The sequence below is a fragment of the Dasypus novemcinctus genome, chromosome 2 (genome assembly GCF_030445035.2).
Source record: "Dasypus novemcinctus isolate mDasNov1 chromosome 2, mDasNov1.1.hap2, whole genome shotgun sequence".
Classification (NCBI taxonomy): domain Eukaryota; kingdom Metazoa; phylum Chordata; class Mammalia; order Cingulata; family Dasypodidae; genus Dasypus; species Dasypus novemcinctus.
Genome location: NC_080674.1, coordinates 39,193,694 through 39,210,358, shown reverse-complemented (window position 1 = coordinate 39,210,358; position 16,665 = coordinate 39,193,694). Strand labels below are relative to the sequence as shown.

Below are 16,665 nucleotides of genomic sequence, written 5' to 3'. Positions count from 1 at the left end.
ACTCTTTATTCTAAGAACTTTATCACACTCTGTATTCGGAGTAAGTCGGTAAGTAGTTTGCCTCCCTTCTACATTCAAAGAACTCACGGGATTTCCTTTTATGAGTTGTATTGCCCCCTACCTTGTGAAATAGTTATGTAAGTATGTCTGTCCCCTCCACTGTGAGTTTCTTGAGGTCATCTACATGCCTGATAGTGTCTTACACATGGTGAACACTGAAGAAATATTTATTGAATTGAATGGAAATGTATTTATAATCCTCACCAGAGACACAGCTTATTTTTTCACTGATTAAAAAAACAAAGATTTTCCTTTGTAACATAGAAATTTTTCTAAAAAGCAAAAATCCAAATCAAAACAAACAAACACACTGCACTACTGACTTTAGTTTGCAATCTGCTTTCAGCGTCAACCTTGTCCCAGAAGCGAATGAGATCGTCTTCCTTCACTGATCACCCGGCCTTTCCCCCTTCTGGGCTAGGTAATAAAGAGCTTCTAGAATCCCAAGCCTGACACTCTGACTTTCCAAATTCATATTCAGTAATGAGTCTTCTTTCTCAGCTATCACAAAATGCTGAGATTTTAGTGACAAATGAAATAGAGGCCTCAGCAAAGTAAGCATGGGTTCCATACCTTGTTAATTCTAAGTCAACAAACCCAGATAGTACGTGTGTTTATTTTTGGTAGAAAGTTTGAACTTGGTGGTGTTTTATAGGACTTCATGTTTATGATAGCATTAGTTTATATAGAGCAGCTCTAGAAAATAAAACAACTTGCTTTATTTTACTTATTTCCCATCTCTATAGTCTGTTATATATAGTACTCAAAAGAATTCAACTGTGCTTTAGATTTTTTCTAAAATTTCCTTTAGATTTATACTCTAAAGTTTAGATACGATTCAATTTGAACTTTTCACTAATTAAAACATTATTTCTTTTCATTTGAAATTCATAATGCTATGAATATATGACAATATTTTTATCATAATAAAATATTCAAAGTGGTTGGAACTTCCTCTAAAATTAAATTATGAATTGTACTCTTGTATGTTTTTGTTCCTACTGAGCAATCAAAACCTTTTCCACGATAATGTACCTGACACAAGTTAAGTTTGACACTAAGAAATAAAAAATACAAACTATCCACTTCCATTTAACTGATACCCTCTACCAAGGAACTACTGAGTTTCCAAACTAATAAACCCATATTCTTATCATTAATTCTAAGCATGACTGAGCACCAGTATGCCAGCACATTTCAGACACTGAAGAGCACTTTCTAACCCAGCAGGCCCCATAGGAACATGACCAAGAAATCATAGACATTAAGAGGGATAGGGATCCTTTGGTTTATTGTATTTATGTAAAAAACTAAAGGTATGGATTTATTATCTGGATAACTGCTTCAATTCATTTTATTTGAAAAATTCAGACCAAAAAAAAGGAGGAAAGAACAAATATCAGTAATTAACCATTCCATGTTGTACAGAAGTACGTGGTACTAGAAAAAGGAAAAATAGTATAAATTGATATGGTCCATTGCTTGTTTCCTATAATAAAGATCATAAAAGCCATTTAATTGAACGTTGAACTAGATAAACAATTCCACCCAACCTTTATGAATATGTTATAATTTGTAGGAGCAATTCTTATTCTTTTCTCATTTCTATTAACTTAATGTCCAAGGTTACTGTTTCTGCAATCTGCAATCAAGAGCCAATTTCTTGTTTGCTTTTTGGTATTTTGGCTAAGATTAAATGTAGTATTTGAAAAAAAAAAAAGTCAATTTCTTTGAAAAATGAAGAAATCCTATAATTATAGTCACAACCACAGTCACACTCCACCAACACACTTCATAGAAAAATAATCTAGCATGATGATCTTTCTTTAGGTATACTCGTTATAGAGTGTGGGAAAAAACAGAATTTGCTAACAATTTTATAACCTATAAAAAAACAAAAACAAAAACAAACCAAAACCATAAATCAATGCACGTAGCAGGTTAATTATCAATTCAGATTTTTTTAATCATCTGTAGAATTTCTTTTAATACAGTATTTCATAATTCTAAAGCAGACCTCATTTTCTGTTAGTGACCCAATTTTTACTTCCATTTCTAAAAGTAAACAGAACTAAATATATAGCAAAACTCACCTGGCGATCATGCATTTTAAACAGAGCCCGTGACTAGTACGCACGGCCGACTACTCTGCTAATTCCAATAGCGACATCTACTGGTGAATTCAGCACAGAACTGTTAAACCCAAATGGTACAGAAACTGACATGCTGCTTCTATATAATATTTTTTAAATTTTAAAATATTTTTCTTACAGTGAAGAAAAACAATGTTTTTATGACATCAACTCTTGTGCAAAAGAATTTTATGAACAGTGAAGAACGAGGTATGTGGCCTCTTACAGCAATCTCAGAAATTGTACCATATTCCTTTTCATTTCCTCACGTATGTGTTGAGGATGTTGAGAGTAGGACAGAATGACAAAACATGAAGGAATACACTTGGAAAGCCAGGTTCCGTGGTCGAAATGAATAATTACTGGGTACAAGCTTGATAGAAAGTGGGGAGTGGGCAATTCATTGATGATTTTGACTTTACTTACATTGGCCCTCTTAAATCATGACTTTGGAAAACAAGCTTTTATTAAAAAATTACGTGGAATTTCAATAAAATATATTGATCCTTATTTTGTTCTTTTAAGGTACTGTGAAACATTCCGAACATGTTTTAAGACCTGCTATTTTGCAGCCACCTCAAGCTCGAAGGTGTGAAAAAGTAAGAGAAACACTGGGACACAATGCGTTAGAAAGCTGCAATACTAAAGAAAAAGCAAGAAACAATGTAAGAACACTCCCTATGGTACAACTGACCTCAATCTCCTATTCTTCTTTTCCTAGGTTGTTGTAGTGCTCCACACCCTAGTTTCTGGCACTCCCGTGCTTAGTTCCGTTGCTGAAGCAGCTTGCTGGCTTGAGAAGCATCAGGACTAGATAAACTCTCCTCCCCATCCTTCTCCCACCCTGGTCTCCTCATTAAACTTGTCCTTTTTAATTGGGGGGTTGTTTCCTGCAACAAATCTTAAGGTTTCTCCTACATTGGGAAGCTGAGCACTACGCAGAGGTGAACTCTGGGGATCTTGGTCCAGGGCACTGATCCCATGTGAGAACAGAGGAACCAACAAGGTAGGCAGGAGTTTGGAGTCTGTAGCATAAAAAAGGATAGTGATTTTCTGCATTCCCAAATGGTTGTCATCATAGTGTGGCTTGGCCAGATTTTCTACCCATTGGCTTAGGTTACCCCAGGGATCCACTCCAGAACCATCTTCATGGATAACAGGAGTAGGGAACTACCTACACAGAGTAATTGCAAGGGCCTGAGAAACCTTTGCAGACAGACAAGAATTCTCTCTTCCATCTGTTGTAGTGGCTGAATCACTCATTGAGGGTCTTTTAAAGGAGACATTCATTTTGGTTGGGCTTGATTACAGTTATGGGTTTGATTAGAGTTCTAGCTGTGTTTAACCTAGTTGTGTCTGTTCTAGCTATGTCTTTCAGCACTTGGGAGGAAAGTGACACGGAATGGGTAGATTTGAATTTGGGAGTAATTATTCCATCAAGCCATTTGTGAGGGTGAGTTGCACACTAAAACATGAGGACAGTGGCACAGGAAGTATAAAAATACCAGTCATCTCATTGAATCCATGAAAAAAAAAATCAGATTGGTACTAATCTTATCTTTACCACTATGTTTGGACCCTTGGACAAAGCACCCAACCTTCCTTTTCATATGTGAAATGAGAGAATTGAGCTCAATCAGCCTTTGCCAATATTTTTATCATCCCGAACTCTTTTCTTGGTAAGATATGATTTCATGAGACCCAATTTGAATCTTAAAAATCATTTCATCATTTCTGCATGGTATATTAAGAGTAATTTTTAAGCAAAACATGTTTTACATCTCAGATCAGATTATTAAAGGTTTTCATTTCAGTATGATCTGGTAATCATCAGTATATTATATTAAGATACATTTCTTACTTTTATCCATTTAAGAAGGGATGCATAATGAAAGAAGTTGTTGATGTGGGAGGAGTGGGGTGTGGGGAGTGGGGTATATGGGAACCTCTTAAATTTTTTAATGTAACATTGTGTGTGATCTATGTATCTTTAAAAAAGATAATAAAAATATACATATATAAAAAAGAAGTGATGCATGTTGTTTAATTTGTTTCAAACTACGCAAGAAAAAGCATGATGTGCTGACTAATTTTTAAAATGTCATCATATTGCATTTTATTTTAGGACAACATGTACTATAAAATGTAGATTAAAATTTTTATTACATGAAGTAGATTAACAGTTCTTGGCCTGATACTTAGAAATTTTACATTTCCTATTTTAAAAGTCAAATGTATTAATATATATTTTGCATTTTCTTCCAAATGATGAAATTTGAGAGAAAATTTTAGGCTCTTGTTTGCAAACATTTGTTTTTGAGTAACTTACTAAGAGTATGAATAAGTGCTCATTCCGAAGTGGTTAAAAGCTCAGTTGGGGGAAGGGGAGTTGGCCCAGTGGTTAGGGCGTCCACCTACTACATGGGAGGTCCGCGGTTCAAACCCCGGGCCTCCTTGACCTGTGTGGAGCTGGCCCACACACAGCGCTGATGCGTGCAAGGAATGCCCTGCCATGCAGGGGTGTCCCCCGTGTCGGGGACCCCCATGCGCAAGGAGTGTGCCCCATAAGGAGAGCTGCCCAGCACGAAAGAAGTGCAGCCTGCCCAGGAATGGCGTCGCACACATGGAGAGCTGACACAACAAGATGACGCAACAAAAAGAAACACAGATTGTCGTGCCGCTGACAACAACAGAAGCGGGCAAAGAAGAACACGCAGCAAATAGACACAGAAAACAGACAACTGGAGCGGGAGGGGGGAAGGGGAGAGAAAGAAATAAAAATAAATAAATCTTTAAAAAAAAAAAAAAGCTCAGTTGGATATACCTGTCACTAAATTTTCTATTTATTGATGGCCTTTGACATGCTATGTAAGAATTGCTATCAAATTAATGTAATTATGATACACTTAACTGTAACTATTCTTTCCTTATCTGATGCTCCCACAGTAAGACAAATGAAATGAATTTTTGACAGATTTATTTTCTTTCAGATTTCTGCAGGGAGTTCCTCTTTGCTAAATGAAAATTTGCCAAGTGCCAGAATTTCTGTTCAGCTGTCTACTAGCCAGCAATTTTTAGGTGCTACACCAGTAGGGTAAGTTAATAGTGGGAAATGGAAGATTTGTCTTTTCATTCTTGTTTTCTCTTGTCATTATAACCATTCATGGAAAATATTCTGACATTGCATAGATAAATTGCCAAGATTCATTTGAAAGGAGGTTGTAGAAAAAATACAAGTTTAAAATGCTTTGCAAAATATCTCCGGCATTTAAATGTTATCATATTAATATTGGATTGTTATCATTACTCTTTGACTTGGATAAGAGCATTTCAAAAAATAAACTTTTATTTGGTTAGGCATTAATTATCTCTTAATGGATTAGGTTTTTCTTCCTTTTCTGTGCTCACTTCCTTTCATTATTTTTGGCACTGTTCACTATTTATTGACTTAGGTTGGATAGACAAGGACAGTGTTGTAAATACACAAAGTGAAATGTTAATATTTACTAATAGTACCAGTGATGAAGAAATTTTGGTGTGAAAGAAGATTAACACTAACTCTGGACATAAACTGACAAACATGACTAGCACTTGCCCAGGCAAAGTGGCAGCTGCCTACTGTTAACATCCAGGATGCAATGTGGGAACCCTGGGCATATCTTCCTTAGGATGTTTGCCTTTGAGTTTCTTATCATGCAAATCATTTTTAACATTAAAAAAAAAGTTTCTAGGCAAAAAAAGCAAATTAAACCAATGCACACTAAAGTATAACTGACAAGATAGATATGCTTTGCTTTTGCCCTGGAATTCTCTGATTGCTAAAAGCATTAGCCCATTAGGAAAGTGGAGAGTGGAGGTAGAGATTGGAGGGTCTGTGCTGGGAAAGCAAAATGGTACAGGCTAAGCAGCACCCTTGCCTGAGCAGGTAGCCTGTATAGTGATTGTCACAAGACCTGTTTGGAATGTTTTCTGCCAGTGCTGTAACAGTTGTTAAGTACCTTCATTATCAGCCCAGCAGGCACCTATCTCAACTTTTCCTTCATATCTCATTAATTTCAGATTTTAAAAGGTTAGCAGTAAATGTTTTTATGCTTTATAGAAATCTGTTAAATCATCTGGTTATTTCATTTTAAACTGCTAGGGTTTAAAATAGTTGTATCTATATTTTTTAAAATAGTAAATGTTTATTTCTTTTCTTTAGATGTCAGCTAAATGAAGAAAAGTGTTCTTTAAAAAGCTACAGTTCTGATTTTGTTTTTGGAGAAAACATGGTAGAAAGAGTTTTGGTAAGATTTCAGTAGTTGCTTCTACTATTAAATAGTGGGCTGTCATTTCAATTTTTGAAGGCAAACTAATTAAAACAATGTTAAATTACAGAATACTTTTTAGCTCCTGGGTTCAAAAGCACATCATCTTTTTTGACCAGAATTATTCTCCTGGGAAGCATGTTCTAGTGTTTAGAATACCAGACAAGAACCCATAGAGGAAAGGAACTGTATAATTATAACATCATTAGTGATGTAAAGTATTAAAAATTTCTTTGACTTGTATTAAACTAAAGATAGCCAAGGAAATCCCAGAAGTATCTGCAATTGTTACATAAGCTCAATGAGTATTAATATTTAATACAGTTTTCAATAGCATTTTTCATTATCAGGATGCCTATAGAACATTTATCGAGTTATTCTCATTAATCACCTCTCTCTTCTCCTACATTGAAAAGCATTATAACTTGTGTGTGTGTTAGTTTTAAGATGGCAATCATAGTGCTTGATTTGCCTAGGAGAATATACTTGCTGAGTAGAAACACTAACTGTCCTACTATCATCCTTATTTAATACTGAGCATCCTTCTGCCTGAGGTAGTTGCAGCTCTGCCCCCCCTGAGCTCTGGTTTCTAAGACGGAGTGTAATCCATAGTGGGGAGTTATACAGCAAAGTAAAAGCTGTGGAAACATATGGTTTTATTTGGCCCATTGCCTCTTTATACCCTTTCCAGCTTTCACCATGCCTCAGGACCAAGATCAGGCTTGAGATAGGCATAAAGAAGCTAGCTTGGGAAGCAGACTTGGCCCAATGGATAGGGCGTCTGCCTACCACATGGGAGGTCCACGGTTCAAACCCTGGGCCTCCTTGACCCGTGTGGAGCTGGCCCTCACACAGTGCTGATGCGCGCAAGGAGTGCCCTGCCACGCAAGGGTGTCCCCCGCATAGGGGAGCCCCACGCGCAAGGAGTGGGCCCCATAAGAAGAGCCACCCAGCACGAAAGAAAGTGCAGCCTGCCCAGGAATGGCGCCGCACACATGGAGAGCTGACATAACAAGATGATGCAACAAAAAGAAATGTAGATTCCTGGTGTGGCTGATAAGAATAGAAGAGGTCACAGAAGAACACACAGTGAATGGACACAGCAGACAACTCGGGGTGGGGGGAAGGGCAGAGAAATAAATAAGAAATAAATTTTAAAAAAAAAGAATTACCTTGTCATAGGGTTATCTGTTTTATGACGAACCCAAGGAGAGTGCAGAGATTTAAAATCTTGTTTAAGGGATAATATTAACAAAAGAACCAACTCATGAGACCATTTATTACAAGATTTTTAGGACTTTCACAAATCACTTATTTTTAAGACCTAGTTTATTACAGACATGCCTCAAGCTAGACCCCAATTCCCAGAATAGTATCAGCTTTTTAGACTTTGACTATAACACATATCAGAGCAATTGCTGGCATCAATTGTCTTGGAGGGAAAATTAGGAATCTTTTTATATAGATATTCTCTGAGATAGCCAGTGGTTCTCTGGATAACCTTCTTTTTCTTCATGAAGTGAATAGCATGAGTGAATTTTTGGGAAACCTGAAATACCTTGACACAGGTATTTGATACCTGAGATGATAGTTGTGCCTCCTTCTAGGTATCAGGTTAGTCTGGTGATAGCATGGATAGCATGGAACAGAAGATGCCTTCTTTTGAACCACTAGAATTTCTTTCCTTGTCACTGGGACTGGATCTTACCTGAAGTAGGATCTCACCTGAAGTAACTAGATTATGTTACCTGAGGATTAGAACAAAGTTCTTCTAACAATGAAGTTCCCTGTTCAGCACATAAGGAGCACAAAACAAAAATAGAGCAGCTGTATTTGCTGTGTCAAAAGAGAAGGACAAAAGTATCTTTTGGCTAACTGAAAATATATAGGGATAAAATTAAATATTGTGTCTTTTATCCCCACCTAGGGTACTCAAAAATTCACCCACCCTCAACTTGAAAATTATTTATATACCAAGGAAAAACCATTCAAATCTACTCTGAAATTTCCTGTCAACTCTCCAAATTCAAGTAAGAATTATTTCATTTGTAAAAACATTTGATTCAGCTAGTTTCCTGTTTTACATGTCATTTGTTTAATACTTATAAAATAAAAAAGAATAGCCCACTGTTTTATATTTTTTGTAGAGATTTAAGCATATAAAGATGGTTATATGAACTTTGAAAAAATTTTAACTTAAAGAAATGGGGAATAAATAAGGACATTTTGTCTAACTTAAGAAACTTGATTTTTTTTTTTAAAACACTTATTGTTATAAAAGGCCAAGGAGACATATTTGTTAACAGGGTCAATAAAAATTAAAAAAACTTTCACAGTAGAGAAAATGGGGCCTCATACTTTTCTCCCCCATTTTCTTTTAGGAACAGATGTTCTTAAAGCTACATCCCTAATTGAATCAGCTGCTGCTTTCACCTCCAAACCATCACCAAAGTGTTTGCTGGAGAAAATTGAAGTTATAACAGGGGAGGAAGCAGAACATAATGTGTTAAAGGTATCATGTGTTGCTCTTTCTGGTAGCATTTACATTCATGAACTAAAGTTAGCATTAAAAGGGACATCTTTTAAAATGAAAACACAAGTATCATTTTTATGAAGATTAAGCTACTTAAATGAGATTAAACCAACGTTTTGTTGTAGTCCTATATTTGTATGTGCAATTTGCAGGAAACTGGGTTGTTGTTTACAATCATTTGCATTAGTCCCTTAGGAAGAAGACAGCCAAAGGCCTTGTCTTGAAATAACTTCAGACCTATGTTTTATAGTTTTCACATATGCTTTTATAATGTGCTATTATCACATGATTTAAACATTATCACATGATTTATCACATTTTTTAAAATGTTGATAATGATTTCAGTTCAAGATAATAAAGAGAATTTTCTTTTAAACAAAATTGGAATTTCATATAAAGCAAAAATTTCATAGATGTGTATACAGTATCATACGTCAGATTTGAATATTGAGTAGTATAGCTGAGGTATACGAAATGTAACTTCTAAAACTTAATCATTTTCAACAAGGCAATACCAATTTCCCTTTGCCCTTCTCCATCTACTTTTCTCCCAAACTCTCTCCTCTCTTTTCACTTCCCCCATGAACTACTGACATGTTAACTCTAAATAAGCATGTCTCAAAGCATAATTATTAGATCAGGTTTACTCCAGCCTTACTGAAGTAATTGCTAGGGGTGAGGCCCTGAGATGCAATATTTTTTATAAACTGTCTAGGTGATTCTTATAAACAGTAATATTTGAGAACCACTGGTAAATGTTCATCTATAGTGGGGTACTCTATAGTATCAGATTCTAGTTCTCATGCTGTATTATTTGAAAATTTTTAAACATGTAAATAGTTCTACGAGTCCTTTACTATCAAATAACATTAAGTTTAATTTAAAAGTTGGTATATAAAGATATATTGTTAACTGATAAAAAGCAAGATGCAAAAGGTATGAGATATTCTACCATTTGTAGAAAAAAAGATGGGAACATATATGCATACAAATATCTCTGAAAGGATAATCAAAATATTAATGAAAGTGGTTAATTATTGGGGGTGGTTGGAACTTGGCAGATGGGGAACAGGTACAAAAGGGTGACTTTTCACTCTCTAAATCTTTTTGCTTTTAGATGTATGAAATATTTTAAAAATATGTTTTTAAAACTTAAATGTTAAAAGCTGATTCATAAATCATTAACAAAGGTCATTCTGATAAAAGGTCATATAAAATTTTCCCAAATTATAGCATAGGGAATAATTTACTTTGAAAAATTTTCTATATATTTGATATTCAAAAAAATTTTCATCTAGGTCAACTGCAAGCTTTTTATATTCAACAAAACAACCCAATCCTGGATTGAAAGAGGCAGAGGAACTTTAAGACTGAATGACACAGCAAGCAGTGACTGTGGAACATTACAGTCAAGACTAAGTAAGGAATTAAGCTCATTTTGTAAAGCAAGCCATGACTTCTCAGGGTCAAATTTCCAATATGTATACATGTTGCTTTCTGGAGATGTGTTATAAATGCATTAGTAAATCAGGATGTTGAAAACAATATTATTTATAATGTACTAGAGAAGCTTCCCACTTAAAGTGGGCTGTGATGTCAGACTATATGTATTCCGGTTCTGGTTCCTCCACTTACTAACTGGTGACCTTGGACAAGTAACTTTCTCTCTATCCTAGTTGCATCGGTTTAAAATGGCGTGAATAGTAGTCCATCACTCATTAAATGATTGCGAGAATTCAACAAGATAATACACGTAAACCACCTGCAACAGAAATTAGCACACACCTAAACTGTAATCTCATTATTTAAAGGAAAATGAACAAATTGTTTTGTAAAGTAGAAATGCATTTTCTAAAGGAGAATAGTTGCACCTGAACAATCTTTGACATTCTAAATATTTTGTGAAGGTTGGGATAAAGGATCAGTTTCAAAGGGAAAAAGTCATGCAATTGTTGAGTCCTGAAAGCAAAGTAATGGTCAGAGAAGGGAGTCAGTCAAAGAGAATGATAAAGGTGTTTTGGCCTTCAAAAAGATATACTGGGGCATTGTTCAGAGACCTGTACTCAAAGTGAGCATAGGCGGAGATCTAGGAAGGGAATATGGGTTTATTAGTAAATATTGGGAGGGCAAACCTTTGAAGGCAGAAGTTGGATCTAGGTGTATGAATACTTGTTAAGTTTCATATATCAAGCTCAAGAAATAAGTGAAGGCTAGAATTCAGACTACGAGAATAGGAACAGTGTCTTCAGTTCTGCAACTGACACAGGTTTCTATATAATCCAAACTAATATTACTCCCAAAGCAGGTGCTACTTGCTCTCTACTCTGGTTTAACTCTACTCCCCCTGCTGCCAAAAAATAAAAACAAAAAACACAAGTTTTCTTTTTATTATACAGAAAACATAAAGTATGAATCAACAAAAAGAAAAAATATTCCTCATATTCCTACTTTCCTGAGACAGCCTCTGTTAACCAATATATTCTTCTGGACTTTGTTAACTGTATACATAAAAATACACATATATTATAAAATTTGTGATTAATGATGTTCATGTTGCTTTATAACTTGAATTTTTAAACCTATTATACCATGATAATCTTTCTACATCAATACATATCTTTCTTCGATATTCTTAGTGGGTGCATAATATTCTCTTGAATGGCTATCCCAAAATTTATTTAATCAATTCCATTTTTTGGACACTTAAGGCTTTTGTTTCAGTTTTCTCCATTGTAAACAATTCTTGCATAAATCTGCTTCAGACCACTGGGTCTTAAAAGTTCTTAAATTTTAATTATTTTTAAAATCGCATAATAAAATATATGTCTGACATGTAAGCTAAAAAATAAGTCCTCCAACATAATGAAACCCAAATACAATTTGAACATGAAGTTATAATCCAGTCAAAATACAATTTAATAGGCAAATTCCCTTGGAAGGCTAAAGAATCAACTTTTCAATGTCTAATATATTTACCTTCCTATTTTAGTTATGCGCAACCAAGGCAGCCTGAGGCTGATTCTCAATAGCAAACTCTGGGCTCAAATGGAGATACAAAGAGCAAACCATAAAAATTTACGAATAACAGCTACTGATTTAGAAGACTATAGCATCAAAGTATTTTTAATTCAGGTAAGTGAAAAAATTTCAGCGATAGGGGATTATCCTCCTATATTTCTAGATCTCTAAGATTACTAATTTGTTTCTTTCATTTTGTTACAATGACTTGCACCATTGACAAAAACTCAGTCACTCATTATGGTTGTCTACAGTCTAATATAAAGGCCTAAAATTATATAAAATTCAGTCCATAGTAATCAGTTGGTACCTATACCAAAACATTTATATGATATGTGCTCTTAAACCTCTACCCTTTTCTTTACTATTTGGAATAATGTCAATAATCTTAATGAGTTATTGGAGTGACTATTGTCAAGAATGGCTCCCAGGAGGGGGGTCAGTAGAATCTACAGCCTGATGGTTATACTGCAGGCTGAGATTGAGATGGCTTGAGATCACTGGAAAGGAACCAGTGAGAAATGGAAAAACACTGGGTGAGCAAATTAAAAGGGAGCAAGGGATAAGAGCAAATTCGAATTCTGGACATGAATCAGTCTCCAAGGTAACAAGATGGGAGCAGAGCTTTAGCTGCTCTGAGCAGCAAGAATGGCTGACCTCAAGTACAAGATTCAGAAACAGGAGACAGAGCTGGAAGAAATAGGGTGAAAAAAAAAAAGACTTTCCTTAGGCTGAGACTCCTAGGACTGGACAGGACTGAGTACCCAAGTAACTCAAGCAGAAAGCACAATATAAATAAATTGGCTCCCAGATAAAAATGGTAAACTCGGGAAGTGGCCATTGATGAAAAGCTAAATATTTTATTAATTGCCAATAAGTACACTGTTAGGAATAAGATGATATCCAAGTCCTTTTTACCATTTAGGGAGTGGATACTTGATATTCTGCCAGGTTAGATCCCTACTGGTTTTGAGTCAGTAAAGCAGTCTGCTAGAGAATGAGACAGACTATTAACTATGATATACTCTGCTGTTCAATTCTGAACCATGCTGATTTTTAAAATATGTCTTTTTTATTGTAGGATATTTATAAAAAAGAGATAAGCAAACTGAATGCAATAAAAATCACTCAAAATTCTATCACCAGAGATGGTCACTATTAACATTTTGGTCTCCTACCGTATATATATAATATGTATGTGTATATGTTATATACGTATGTATGTGCAAGTGCATGTATGTATATATACACACACATTAGTACCATATTATACATACTATATGACCCTTAGACAAGTTACTCAGCCTTATTTTACTTCATGTTACTCATCTGCAATACCAAGATAATAGCAATAAACCTTAAAGATTAAATAGTTAATATTTGAAAGCAAAATACACATATGTAAGCCTCCTTTTCACTTATTAATGTAAATGATTTTTCATGGCATTAAATAGTATTTATTCTGCAAAAATTATTTTTAGTAGTTGAAAAGAATTTTACGATATATCATAAAATATTCCATTAATCCTACTTTGTTAAATGCTCAGGTAATTTACTGTGTTTCCCTATTATAAAACAAGCTGCAAGAAATTTTCTGTATACCCATTTTAACTTTCTTGGGAATACTTTTGACTTGTCTTGCCAAATTCCTGTCCAGAAAAACTAAATCAACTTTCATTCTCACCAGCACTTTATTAAGATATTTACTGGGCATTACAATTTAAGCATTGCCAATTTGTTACTTGAAAAATACATTACAGTGATTTATTTCATTTTTATTTTTATTTTTGGAGGTACCAGGGATTGAATCTGGGACCTGACCTCATACGTGGGAAGCCAGTGCTCAACCACTGAGCTACATCCACTCATCTGATTTTATTTTTAATTTCTTGTTCTGAATTTCTTGAAAGAAAACACCTGAATGAATCTGGCAGAAGGAAACACAATGACTAGTGAAAGGGATATTTAAAATTTAATGTTAGAAGGTCAAAGCAAAATAGTATTTATATTTCAATTACAAAAACTCTTCCAATATTCATTAATATAAACAACTTATTAATGGAAATTCTATCTTTGCACATAATTTTAAAAATTTAGTCAAGAGTCAATAAATATTTACTCAATACATACTCTGGAATATCTAATGTACATGAGAAGTAGAAATATTTTATTTAACTTACAGTTCTTTGTAATTGAGACAATTTACTAACATGCAAATTAAAATATATAATGGAAGGTTATTCTCCCATAGAGCTCGCAAGTAATTGATTCAGCCCTCAGTTCTTGACTTTGAAATGTTTGATAGAAAAATCTCTCATGTGTTGGTAAGGAGAAAAATTTACCCAGATAATGCTTTGAAATTATGAAAAGACACAAAACTGTAAACTACTGCTATATTACCTATATTACTACTGCTTATAATACCTTGATGACAGAAAACCCGGGATTCAAGTCCCAGACAATTGGCTTACTAGCTGTCACAAACTCAGATAAGTCATTTCACCTCTCTGATCTTCAATTTCTTCACCTATAATGAGAGGAAGGAAACAAGTATATATGAATACCTGTGCTAGATGTTCTTACTAAGATAAATGGAATGAATAATTGAGCCCATAGTTTTATTTTAAGGATTGAATAAGAAAAGGATATGATAAAAGGAAATGTTATATCAATCAATGCTATTGTTACCATTCTTTTTCTATAATAGCAACCATAAAAATAACCTAGAAAAGTACTGGAAGCAAGGACATCTGATGTACTCATAGTACAATATTATAGACCTCTTTCATAAACTCTGCTTCCCCACAGAGCTATGTAGCTCGAAGGGGATGTCTAAGTTATACAAAGGAAAAGGAATTCTTTAAAAGAATTCCATTTCCTTTGTATAACTTATTCTAAAGTTTTCTACAGTGAAAATCAGTGGAGAAAGTATAGTTTTTCTTGGCCACGTGGCATTTGTATTGGTCAACGATTAATAAAAGATTTTGATCTAATGCTCTGCAGATGGCAAGTTGTAAAACTGAAAAGAATCCTTCATACAGGCCATATGCCATTAGTCAATTGTGGATTTTCTTGCCAATGGTAGACTAAGAGAGTACTTTATCAAGCCCCTGAATCTCTACTTCTCAAAGAACTTACTTTCTAAAAATATTTTGGCATATTCTTTCTTCTTAAGTTTTTGTTTCCCTGCCCATTGGCTTTTTGTCTCTTTTCTTTTGGTCTTTATTTTTCATAATTTATGGTGGGGATTGAAGGGGATGATAAGCGTTCATATATATGCTTTGGAAGCAAGAGAGAGCTTTTCTGTAGGTGGTCATGCTGCCATCTACATAAACAAAGTTAAATTCAAATAAAAATTTTTAAATAGCAAAATCTCATTTCTCAATTCAAAATACACAAATTAGGATCTTTTATAAAATTAATTACTCATTTCAGGAGGCAGTTAGTTTCAAGATGAATTGGCATTTTATCTCTTAGCTTTTAGGATTCTTAACACTTATTTTCATTCTAGATTTACACCATATAATTCCTTTCTTATTATTAGTGAACAATTAAAAATATGAAAAATATGGCTAACATTATTAACTTAATTATATTCTTAACTTAATTTTCCTCATGCAGGCCACTGCCAAGGATACAGGATATCTGTATGCAGCAATACATCATCGTCTTGTTGCACTTCGAAGTTTCGATAAGCAAAATGATATAAATCAAGATGAAAGCCAGTCAGAAACAAACTTCCAACAATTAAACTGTGATAGCTGTGATGAGGATGAGGATGATTTCATCCAAGTCACTAAAAATGGATCAGGTAAATAACTTTTCTTTTGTTAGATCAGAAGTTTATAAAAGAAATCTTACGCACAACATGAAATAGATAAAAAATGGAACTGATCTGTTCAGAGATTAGTAGTGGGTTGTGGTTAGAGCCCTAGCTGTTTGAATCTGAGAAGGTTTTGAAAGTTCCTTGTTTTCCATCAGTGGCCTCATTAGGAGTTTATCAACAGCCAGCCTCACTGTAATACCTGCATATTATTTGCATATAAAATTGCACAAAAGGCAATATTTACAATTTAAATTATTACATTGAAGTTTTTCATATTTCTCTTCATTTGTTCTCTTTCTCCTATTACTGACTCTCAAATAAGAGAAATTGTCAATATATATAATGCACCATCAGGCAAATCTGGCTTGAAACCCTGAAAATTTCATTTATTCCTTTTTTGGAAGAATAACTAGATATACAAGTGCGGTTTTCAAGTATCTCCTTTGCCTAAGGGCAAAAAGTACTATTTCTTTTATTGTGTCAGGATTCATGAACCCTGAATTGAAGAGTAAAGTGGAACCAGTAGTAAAGAGATTTGTAGGTCTCAATGCTTGTCCTGCTAAGTGTGGATTTAAAACTAATATTCATCATCATTTTTAGAGAAAAACAGTGTTAAATAATAACTTCTGCTTTGTTATACAAATGTAACTACTCTTATAATCAAAGTCATCCAAGTATTTTCAAAAATACTTTCATTTAGCCCTGAACTGTTCTATAGCAGAAAGTCTGAGTAATACACTTTCAAAACCAGTATATTACTAAGGATTTTCAAACTTTCAATCATTTTGT

General features: G+C 34.3%; 1 protein-coding gene across 3 annotated transcripts in view; it reads left to right on the top strand.

The window, feature by feature from the left end:
* Positions 1-16,665, top strand: part of RANBP3L (RAN binding protein 3 like) — a 52,319-nt gene that overhangs the window by 25,003 nt on the left and 10,651 nt on the right. For 2 of the 3 annotated variants that reach the window (XM_012523238.3, XM_004453322.5), the window contains exons 5-14: positions 407-481; positions 2,334-2,402; positions 2,718-2,857; positions 5,183-5,286; positions 6,394-6,478; positions 8,427-8,529; positions 8,881-9,011; positions 10,331-10,451; positions 12,022-12,164; positions 15,672-15,861. In XM_012523238.3, coding sequence (XP_012378692.1) covers positions 407-481; positions 2,334-2,402; positions 2,718-2,857; positions 5,183-5,286; positions 6,394-6,478; positions 8,427-8,529; positions 8,881-9,011; positions 10,331-10,451; positions 12,022-12,164; positions 15,672-15,861 — 1,161 coding nt within the window. The remainder of the gene's footprint in view (positions 1-406; positions 482-2,333; positions 2,403-2,717; positions 2,858-5,182; positions 5,287-6,393; positions 6,479-8,426; positions 8,530-8,880; positions 9,012-10,330; positions 10,452-12,021; positions 12,165-15,671; positions 15,862-16,665) is intronic. The other variant, XM_004453323.5, reaches the window with a different exon arrangement.